Below are 11,663 nucleotides of genomic sequence, written 5' to 3'. Positions count from 1 at the left end.
GGCGAAAATGGTCTTGAGTAAATGGACGAATGATACAAGACAAAAATGACCGGTTACCCCAATTTGGTAGAAAACATTGAACAACATTTTCGGGATGTTAGTCCTTCTTACTTTCACAGGATTTAGGGTGTGTTTGGTACGAAGGAAAATATTTTCTATGGAAAATGTTTTTCTAGAAAATAAGTAGACTTTGGACTTATTTTCTCATGTTTGGTTGGTGAGTAGCAAATATTTTTCGGAAAGAATTTTTGTGTGTTTGATTTATGAATGAAAAATATTTTTGAGAAAATATCTTTTATTTTTACTAGAGAGTAGAAAATAATTTTTGAATTGAAACTAAAAATATTTTTTAAAAATAAACTTAAATCTTTTTGGGGGAGGGTGGGGTGGTAGGGCTGGCCAGGGGTGGCGGGGGTGGGGTAGGGGTGAGATGGGATAAAGAAATAAAAATTTGAAATTGAAAATATTTTTAAAAACAAACTTAAATTTTTTTTGAAGGGGATGGGGGGTCATGGGTACGGGTTTGGAGTGAAAAAATAAAAATTTGAAATTGAAAAATATTTTTTAAAAAACAAACTTAAATTTTTTTTTGAGGGGGGTGGAGGATCGCGGGTAGGGGGTGTGGTGGGGTGAAAAAATAAAAATTTGAAATTGAAAATATTTTTTAAAAAACAAACTTCAATTTTTTTTGGAGGGGGGGGGTCGTGAGTAGGGGTAGGGGGTAGGGTGGAAAAATAAAAATTTGAAATTGAAAATATTTTAAAAAAAACAAACTTAAATTTTTTTTTGGAGGGGGAAGGGGGTCACGAGTTAGAGTGAAATAATAAAAAAAATTGAAATTGGAAATATTTTTCAAAAACAAACATTAAATTTTTTATTTTTTTTTGGGGGGGGGGGGGGCGTGGGGTGGGATGAAAAATAAGATTTTAAATTAGAAAATATATTTTAGAAACAAACTTTAATTTTTTAATTTTTTTTTCGGGGGGGAGTCAGGGGGCTGGTGGGGGTGGGATGAAAATAAAAATTTTAAATTGGAAATATTTTTAAAAAAACTTAATTTTATTGTGGGGGGGGGGGGGATAGGGGTAGGGGGTAAGGGTGAGGGTGGGGTAAATAAATTAAAAATTAAAGATGAATTTTTTTTTAAAAAAAAAAAGCTTTAAATTATTATTTTTTTTACAAAAAAATTAATTGTAATTTGAAGTTGGATGAGAGTTTTGAAAAATGTTTTCCTTAATTTTTAAAGGAAAGTCATTTTCCTTAAATTTGAGGAAGATGAGTTGATTTGAAAAATATTTTCCAAAACATTTTACCCAACCAAACATGATTTCCTTCATACCAAGCACACCCTTAGTCATATTTAGTTCAACTAAGTAGTTAGTTGATTAGCTAAAGGTAGATCAGAGGTCTTGTCCCGATGGACACTACTCAATCATGTTAAATGCTTCATACATCGACAGTCAGTCATGTATTTCAATTTTGACCTTTGTATCATCATGCTTCGAAATTTTAATAATTTATTTATGAAAAACTTTTATTTGAAGACTTATTTTCTTTATCATGATGAATTTCTCAAAGAGCATGTTTGTAAATTATGCATTTAACTCATGTCTAGATGTATGTTCATGTTTCATGTCATGTTATGTGTACGCTCAGCCATCCATAACATCGAATGTCGGCCACGTCTAGAGTATGGTTCGGCGTGACAATGAATTGTTAGAAAAAAACATATAGTGCAATAAAAATAGGCTAAACACACAAATAATCTTTTAAATTTGTTGGTAAATTTTTTATTAGACGCTCAAACTACAGTTTGTTTAAATTGAGCATATAAACACATATTAAAGTGTTCCTATTAGATATTTTCGACTCAAATTTTAGAATTTGTTTGTGCTTGTTCTCAAGCACCACTAGATAGATAAGTTAATCACTTAAAATATGTCACTTTCTTTAATTATACACATTAGCTTTAATAAATCCTCAAAACATCAAACTTATTTCAATTGATATTGATGCCTACAATTTTAAAAAGATGACTTATTTTATATGATTAATTTATGTACATATTAAATGTTTAAGAAAACACACAATTATTTTTATTCAAATGTCCAAATGAAATTTAATAGTCAATTTAAGGAATTATTGATATATTCTGCCATAATAATAGGGGTAAATTGATGTACCATGTTTATAGCCTATGGTACAAACAACCTTTTGTAAAACCTCACCAAAACCCCTTTCCAAACCCTAACATCAGTGCAAAGCTTTTGTGCTTCATCTGCAATGGCTTCTCGCTGTCGTGCATTCTCAAGACCAGCAATTAACTTTGTCAAATCCACAATGAACAAACAATCAAGCATACCCACTTCCTCTTTTAACATTCCTCGCCCATTTCCAACACTCTCAAGGCAAGTCCTTCATCCAATGTATTGAAATTCTTGAATAAAGATTCAATTTTGATAATTGATTTTGATGTTTCAGGCCATTGCCTCAAATGGGTTGTCTTCAATCTCTGCTGCCGCTCCACACTGCTGTCTCTTCAGCTCGACTCACATCTTGCCTTGGTATTGATTCCAAGGGCTCCAGATCGTTGTCTCAGGGTATGCTCTGCAGTGCCAACCCAGGAGTTTGATATTTTAGAAACTGTATCTGTAAGCAAAAATCACTTTATGATCATGTTTATGTATCTCTTTGGTTTTACTTTTTGTTAACTTAGAATCAAGATTTTGTCTTGGCGGCTGAATCTTTCCATATAATTACTTTTCGTTGTATATTAAGTATGTATTAGTCAATGGAAAGACGGTGGTTAGTGTTCTAGGTTGCCTGGTCGACGCAAAGAGAGTAGTTATATATACTGATAGAATGTGGTGTTCATATATGTTTGGACGAACGATGGCCTCTGGATGAAGTTATCTTCTTTGTCCAAATTCACAATATAGCCAAGGGGATCAGTTGACAGTTAGTAATTGTAATGGATGCAATTGATTGCTAGGAATATGTGGGGATCCTGAGAACTAAACTAAAATTTAAGTAAACTATAGTGCTATATGCTTAGATATCATGGATGTTGGAATTTTGGCCACTGGAAACATCTCATGGGTTATACCAAGTTACCAAAATCTGTCAGGGATTTAAAGCTGGACCAGAGAGCTGCTGGAGGATATAACATTGTATAGGTGGAGAGAAATTGAATTGACTTTTACGGCCCTGAGTTTACACTGTGGCCATTTAAGCTTCATCTTTCACTCCTTTTTAATAGTCTTGTGTATTCTTGGATGGAGAGGCTGCAATTGCAGGGGACATAGATAAGATTGAGAGGCTGAAGAGGGTGCCAGTAGATAATTAGAACCAGATACATTGAGTTTAACGCGTTAGCATATCGGTCTCATTGTTTGCAATCGATAAGTCCTATGTCGAAGGTAGCTTTAGCTAGTTCAAGTTAGTCATTCAAAATTTTGAAGGATTGCCTCATTTGGACAACTCTTCGCTACTGCGTTTGGTCATCTTCTTCTCTTGTGAGTATAGTAAGCACAATGGACCCCGATCATAAATCAATCTTCTTGAAAGAAAATTTATGTAGGCAATATTGTGACAAGTTATACGACAACCTAACTCCAAGTAGAAGACAACCAACTAGTAGCACAACATCTGAGAATCTTCAAGATCCTTGATCCTAGAAACAGAATGAATCCAATTAGTAGTCATGCCATCTTTATATTCTGATTGTTATGTAATCACTTGACTTAGAGAAAATCTTATAGATAGGTAAGCCAAAATTTTATTAATTTTAATGTCACTAAGCTTGTGTTGAATTTGCAAATGGTGGTACAACAAAAACTCAGTTTCTTGACTATGCTAACTTTTGAGGAAACTGAGAAAGTCTGAGAGACCATCTATTTCATTTATGTTCTTTTTCTTAACCGGAAGGACAAGATAGAAAGACAATTGAACTTTAGTTTGTGAATGTTCTTCACTTTTCTCTCGGAACATCTTAAGCTCCTGTTGTTCCAATGATCCCTACCATATACAAGTTGGGATTGTTTCACAAAGCATTCTTCTATCTTCACCAATTCTTTCCCTGTCTAACAGGAGTTCCTTGATTGTTCATGGCATAGCTCACCTTACTCTAAAAGTATTCAAGAACAGATGCCGCATATGATAGACGACTGGGCAGTGCAAAAAAATATTAATTGACCTTTTTAACTTCTCTTTCGTATTGGTAATACCAGTGTTGTGAAAGGCGCTCGCCTTTCGCCTTTGGCGACAAGGCGAGGCACCATCGCCTATCTCCAGAGAGGCAATGCGATTTCAAAATGGTGAGCTATGGCAACGTAAAGGCGATAGGGGACATGGCGAGGCGAGGCGACTGGCTTCGCCTTTTAATTTTTTTTTAAAAAGGTTTGATTTAATAATTAAAAGCCAAAATTAGGGTTCTTTTGGGTATTTTTGCAAACCTTCACCTTCGCAAGACTTGCGCTCCTCTTCTCCTCCGTTTTTCGCGAGTCGCGACCCATTCGAGACCTTCTTCGCCACTGCTGCTCAGCTCAGGTAAGAGACCTTTTTTTTTCTTCTTCTTATCTTCTAGTTCTTCTCTTCTTTTCTTCTTCTTCTCTACTCTGTTTTTCAATTGTAGTTAGTTATTGAGTGCTCTGTTTCCAGTGGTACTGTGGTAGTGACTAGTGAGCAATATAATCATGATGAAGAGGATGTTTATCTTGATTTGGAAAATCTTGTAGAAGAATAGACTTTTAGAATTCTAGCATTGCTTGTCAATTGTCTTATGAATTATTGAGTCATTTAAGTTCTAGACTTTTAGTATCTACTATTAGTTTTTAAATTGAAATATTTGCTAATATATATTATTGCTATTAAGATTTTGAAAATATATATATGCAATTAAAATTTAACATTTTTGGTATTATTTGGCATCTCAATTCAAAAAGGCGAGTGCCTCGCCGCTCGCCTCGGCTCATGGCGAGGCAGGCCCTTGTCGCCTTTCGCCGTAAAAAACACTGGGTAATTCAGAGGCATCTCTTTTCTTATGATATAGGTCAGCATTGGTTCATAATTAACCATCCAAGAAAAGCATGCCATCATGTAATGAGCTTTACACTTCCACAATATCTTCCAATGCCACTTTCCTGCCAATTAGTGGTATTCAGTATATATATATATATATATGTAACATGAGCTCACATTAAATTTTCAATCTTTTCTTGGGATCCAAGTAAGAATATCAATTACATTCGGGAAAATCTAATAATATTCCAGCTCTGATAAGAGTTGAGAGATTCTTCCTATAAATCCTATTGTCTATCATTGCAAATCCTTCTAAAACTTATATCCCCCAAATTAGCATTCTACATTTATCTGAAGTGGCATTTGTGTTTTAAGAAAACTAGGCATATCAAGTGTTGCTCTTTTTTGTGGTGACACTCTTATCCATCAATCAATTTAAAACATAGGTTTCCTGCCATTACACAATTTTGTACAAGTGTTTTGCAGCAAACTTGTGTAGCCCCCTAACTTGTTTCCTCACACAGCTCCCATCGGTGGAGGATACTGAGCATGTACTTCGTGAATGATTTTTCCCATGTTTGTCCTCAATCATCTGTTGTCACAAAGGCTCCTTCCCTAATTATATATCCAAAGCTATTTGGAGACATTAGTTTTATTATGCATCTAGAGATACTTGTCTTCCAATTCTTCTTCCCCTCCCCCCAATCTGTAGCAATCCTAGTTGATTTCAACAAGTTCGCCACACTAGAGGTTGATACAAGAACACTAGTTCTATCGCCTCTAATCCCGCATTCTTCTTCCAGCCAGTCGATATCAGAGAACTCGAGCGAGGGCTACACTATGCATTCAAGATCAAATACTGCATAAAAAAGAAATCCTTGCTTACATCCTTCTTTTTCCAAGTTAAATTTGGATTGGTAGTAAGTAGATTTTGTCCTCCAGTACAAAAGTATAAACTAGAAATTTCATCTTGAAGGATTGAATTGTTCCTTTACGGGTCTAGCCAAGCAGCAACTAAATGTGGATTCTCACCCTTGACTCAGGTTCTCGCTTTGAATCACTAAGAAGTTCAATGACATCTTCTGTTATTATCTTTTTCTTCAATGTATTAGTTGGTATTCTATTAATTCCTACCTTGAATAAATGGTTGAATAAGAGTGAAACAAAGCTAAGAAATGATTCATTTTGTTTATATCTAGTTAACTAGATGGAAGTCTCCCTTCTCCTTGTTTCTTCTCTATTGAAAGTCCTTTCTTATTTTAATCGGTCTCTTATCCACTTCAGCAGGGATGGGAAATGAAGACGTATATGTAGGAAAAGTATTAGACACTATTAGTCAAAAACTATCCTGTCTCCAAGGGAGAAGTACTTTATCTTCCAATTACAAAACTTTTTTTTCACATAGCTACAGTATCCCTTGCCGGATCTCTGTTGCCTTGTTCTTTGCTCCTAGGGAAGCCCTAAATAAGTATTTTGAGGCATCCAACACAACAATCTAGATTCTCAACGAGGTTATTTACTACTTATTACCAATTAACTGGGAATATGTGGCTCTTAATTGGGTTGATGTAGACTTGATGAGTGCCAATACCAATAAGATCACCCTTTAATACATTAATTTACACTCTGTCAGCATCTAAAGTATGTGTCATCTATATACATGATGCGTGGAACTTATGGAGAGGTTGTTCTCACCTTATCTGGCCTAAACCTTTCTTTCTATTCCATTTGCTTTGCTTTTTGCTCAAATCTTTCATGACCATATTAACAAAAAGGAGATAGTGGGTCTCCGCGCCCTTAAGCTCCCTATGTATTGGAAATAAAAATCCTTCTAGGGAGTCATTGATTGTAATTTGTAATGAAGAATCTGACGAAGGAGATGCAAAAATAGTTTATTTGATCCATTTCTCACCATAGTATCAGGTGTCTTTAATTAAAAGTAATGGGGAGATCAATGATGACATAACACATCGTATTAGTGCAAGATGGGTGAATGTGAAGGTACTGCCTAGGCTTAAAGGTAAGTTCTATAGAGTGATGGTTAGATCAGCAATGTTGTATGGGATGGAGTGTTGGCCAGTCAAGAACTTATGTTCAAAAGATGAAGGTTGCGTAGATGAGGATGTTGAGGTGGATGTGTGGACATACTAGGAGAGATAAGATTTGAAATGAAAATATCTGAGAGATGATAGGAGTGACTTCCGTGGTGGACAAGTTGAGGGAAGCGAGGTGAGATGGTTTGGGCATGTGAAGAGAAGTGTAGATGCCCCCATGAGTAGGTGTGAGAGGTTGGCAATAGTGGGCATCAGCCATCAGGAGAGGTAGAGGTTGGCCGAAGAAGTATTTAGGGGAGATGATTAGACAGGACAGGACACATCTTGAGCTTACCGTGGACATGACCTTAGATAGGGGAGGATTTGGAGGTCATGAATTAGGATAGAAGGTTGGTTGGTAGTTGAACACTCTCGCTTTCTTATGAGATAGGCTTGATGGTCTTACTTGGACCTTCCTTCTTATTAGTGGTATTGCATTATCCTTGTAGTTTCTTGTTATTTGGTTTCGGTTATCACTTGTGCTTGGTGTGTGCGTGCTTCGATTATTGCATTTTTAATTGTCATTATTGTTCTTTCCTCTATATGTTGTGTACTAGTCTTCATTTAACATTATTTCGGTGTTGCTATTGTTCTTGTTTCTGCATTGCCTTTTCCTAACTGCTTGGATATGCTTTATTTTAAGGCAAGGGTCTATTGGAAACAATCTCTCTAGCTGTATGAGTTAGGGGTAAGGATGCGTACACTCTATCCTCTTAGACCCACCCCACTTGTGGGATTATACTGGGTTTGTTGTTGTTGATCCATTTCTCACCAAAACCCATCTCATTTTGTTTATTAGTCAAGGCCTATTAATAATAACTAGTGTGCAAGGTGCTCAACCCACCTCTGGATGATGAGCTAGAGTAATTTATCTCCCCCTACCAGTTCACAAAATGTATGGTCAATAAGAGAGCTCCAATTATTTAATACTAGTTCTTCGACACATGAATTTCCAATCATTAGGATACATGATTTCGGAAAATCACATCAATGTTGACTAACATGTTCTTTTTTCATAGATTTACGCACGAATCGACGATTTAAATAAAAAATGAAATGATATGCATTAAAGCATCAAACATAGATATTTTTGTGTAACAATAAGATTTTGAAAAACATATCAACTATTTTGAAAAGAAAAAAGAATTAGGTATTCTCCTTAACTTACTTAGAAGAACGAACAAACAATGAACAAAACAAAGTGAAAAAATGATAACGAATGCGCATTTGCGTTCATATATGCATAATGCATCAAATTAATAACATAAACTCATGAACAAAAAGCAATATTTTTTAATCTATTCACATCAAACAACAGAAAATAAATTCAGTGAAGAAGTTGCCCTAAAATTTTAGCTGGATATTTGGAAAAGGAATAAGTAGTACATTTTTTTGCGGTGTAAGAAGTCCAGGAGAGAGGAAATAAATTGATTTGAGGTGTGAGCAAAGTTTGAAGGATGCTCTTGCTGACTAGAAGCAAGACCTTTGTGAGTCTTCCTAATTTCAAAAAATTTCAAACAAAGAATGATTTTGTGGCCTTCTTTAGATTAAACTCTTGTATATACTATAATAATGTATTACATATAGTTTGTAATGGGATGGGTTTGAATAAAGCGAATTGGATAGTGAGGATTAATATGCTGACGGCTGACCCAAATAGTTTGAGATTGAGGGCATAGTAGTAGTTCTTGTAGTAGTATTGAGTGATCGAGAATTGATGTATTAGTAGCTAAAGTAAAAGGTATATGTGTGTGTATGTGTTGGTGCCTGGGGGTGGAGGTGCTTAGGTCTTTGGTCTAGTGGAAAGACCACAATGCGTGATGAGTGGGTTAGACACATGTTAGAGGTTTGAATCATGCCTGGTAGAGAGGTGTGCCCATCATCTATTGAGCTCCGAACGTGTGCCCACAGGTCCCTGGGTGCAGATCTAGAGGTTAGATCCTTCGTGATCGAAATTTTAAGATTTAGGGGTATGGATACGGGTGCTGGATTCTGCCAAAAATAATTCACATATCTAAAAATAGAGTTATATGTCCAAATTATGAAAAATTATGTGAAAAACTTGAGTGGTATTCTGAAGAGAAAATATTTATCAAGAGAAGAGTCCCCGAAGGAGATAAAAGGAAAAGGACTGTCATAGAAATTTCTATTACAAGGTATTTCATTTTCTTCAATTTGACCTTAGCTTTTGTTTTGATTACAAATATCATTGTATCTGTCCCAAATTTCTCCATTGATTTCGGTTTAAGTACCCAAAATCAGTTAACCAAATTCTATAAGGCTCCCACACCCATGTCGTGTTAACACGGGTGCAGCACCGAGATTGAAGTGTCCGAGCAACTTAGATTGCACGTGTAATGTGTGTTATTTTTGAATTGTTCTAGTCTACTTTATATGCTATCTATTCATGGATAAGCATGAAAATGTCATTATGAATTTATGCGTATCATACTTCTGAAAAAAGCTATGCGTATCCTGATGATTTTTTATTTTTTTTGGTCTACAAGGCATTTGATATTATCTGACTATAAAATGTAAAAATTGTCTCATCCAATATCATGACAACCATGGCCACCATTGTTCCTTTTCTGCCGTGATTGGTTACGGCCTCAAGTCAGATGTTTGTTAGCATCAAATTTTCTAGAAATCACGTATCATTATTTATGACATTGTTATGGTCAAATTAGTATCACTATGTTAACCATGTCTTGCAACTTTAGGAAGTTGAAATAAATTTGCTCATTTATCCCGTTAATCTGCCCAGAAATTTCTCTTGCTGATTTGCCTTACACTTCTCATCCTCACCATGCTTAAAAAGTAATATCCTTTTGCTTCTACTTGCCAAACCAAACACGGAGGCTAATCAGCTTTCAAGTTTATGTGTGCCCAATCGTTTGATTTTCCAGTGTTATGGTTACTTCAAGTAGGTGCTCAGTCATGTAGTTGTCATTTATGTCTTATACGTGTCAAATCTCTAAGTATTTGTGATGGGCATAAAAAGTAAAAGAAATGTAGTCCATGAAATGATAACTTGGTTGGCTAATAAACATCAGAGTGCTCCCTGAAGAACTGCTGCTTAATTGGGTTTTTGAAGGATTAATTTAATGTTATTTTTTACTTTATCAAGTTTAATAGATATTGCTGACTCGTGTTCTCTTTTACCAGAGTTAGGACTCTCAGTGCCTCGATAAGAGACTATTGCTCAAGGAAGAAGAAGGTTGTTTAATTGACAGTCACAAATTTCTTATTAGCTGATGTCCTTCCAAAATTTTCTGCAACATCTGTTCTTAATCATGTATGATAGTGACAGCATGCAACTTCTGACTTTTGCCTCAATTGCCCTGATTTTTTATCGTTATTTTGTAAGATATTGTCCCTCGATTCGTTTAGAAACAATTTTGAAGTAATAATGTTTGTACTCGTGCCATACTGCTCAAGCTGACATCGTTAAAGCAGTCTTACCATGAGCCCATCTCTTCTTTTATTAATCCATTTTAGTTGCATTGTTTGTCATGGAATGTCTTCAAGGTGTTTATATTATTTATTTTTCCAATCCTGCGAGAGATATCAGGTATTCTCTACAGCAAATCTACTTTTTAGCTAAATTTGTTTGATCATTGGTGATAGTTTTAGCCAGATGAAATGGAAAGGCCTAAATACTTTGTTGAAGAAGCTGAATTGCTTAATGAAAGTATCTTTGTTTAGTAGTTATGGAAACGTGAAGTGCATGTGAGGGGGTGGGATGGTTGATATTTTTGTCTCCTATCCTTTCTAAAGGTTCTTTGCCCACTGCCATCTTGTCTCCATGATCAATTGTCACTCTTCCATCCTGGAGTTTTCTTCATCAAATCCCTTCCCCACCTTACCTTTATGACATTTTGTCTATTTTGGTAGGGAAGAAAAGGGTGGCAGTGGGGCACCCATGCGGTCTCAAGTTCATTTCCCAACCGAGACAAAAAAACATTAAGTGATTTCTTTCCATTTGTTCTAGCTTTGGTGGACAATGTTACTTGATACCTTTGTTGTTTGTGGAAGGTGATGGGTATCTCGAGGAATTAGTGTAGGTGTGCGAAAGCTGGTCTTGACACCAAAAAGAAGTGGGGGTGAGGGAGAAAAGGGCAAAAATTGGGGCCCTTTTTAGTACCCTGTACTCATTTATAATTTGGTTTGTCCTACCATCTTTATGGGTGCCACAATGCATTGTTGTGAAATCATGTAAACACATCTTATCTAGGAAGAAAAGTTAACTGAATTGGTTCTTGGTGCTGGGCTTGGATGGTATAGAAGTTCCATCATACTTTGGAATATTGCCTTTTTTGGCAGAGTTTCCTGATAATTAAGTGTGTTTGGTATGATGAAAGTCATTTTCGCGAAAAATGTTTTCAACCCAGCTTTTGACATCACAAATTTTATGGATATAGATTTTTAACGTTACGACATTTTCGATGCAGCTTTTGACCTCTATGCTTTATTCTCAGTACTATCTATGGTCATATCCTACACATGTGATGATGAGTCCAAATAACAGAGTTTAGGGAGGTAATTAATTAC

The 11,663-nt window shown here is 35.7% G+C and overlaps 1 protein-coding gene across 2 annotated transcripts; it reads left to right on the top strand.

The window, feature by feature from the left end:
- The first annotated feature begins 2,177 nt into the window (after positions 1–2,177).
- Positions 2,178–10,625, top strand: LOC125838538 (protein NONRESPONDING TO OXYLIPINS 2, mitochondrial). 2 transcript variants are annotated; one of them, XM_049517586.1, is made up of 3 exons: positions 2,178–2,408; positions 2,482–2,600; positions 10,278–10,625. In XM_049517586.1, exons 1-3 carry the CDS (start codon positions 2,284–2,286, stop codon positions 10,301–10,303), a joined length of 270 nt encoding a protein of 89 aa, XP_049373543.1. In that variant the 5' UTR covers positions 2,178–2,283; the 3' UTR covers positions 10,304–10,625. The 2 variants fall into 2 exon arrangements, with proteins under 2 accessions (XP_049373543.1, XP_049373542.1); XM_049517585.1 differs by lacking the exon at positions 10,278–10,625 and having other exon boundaries at positions 2,482–2,650.
- Positions 10,626–11,663: the final 1,038 nt, after the last annotated feature.

This window comes from Solanum verrucosum, unplaced genomic scaffold (assembly GCF_900185275.1).
Source record: "Solanum verrucosum unplaced genomic scaffold, falcon-dt-bn FXZP01000182.1, whole genome shotgun sequence".
NCBI classification, from domain to species: Eukaryota; Viridiplantae; Streptophyta; class Magnoliopsida; order Solanales; family Solanaceae; genus Solanum; species Solanum verrucosum.
This window is presented reverse-complemented; position numbering and strand designations above follow the sequence as displayed.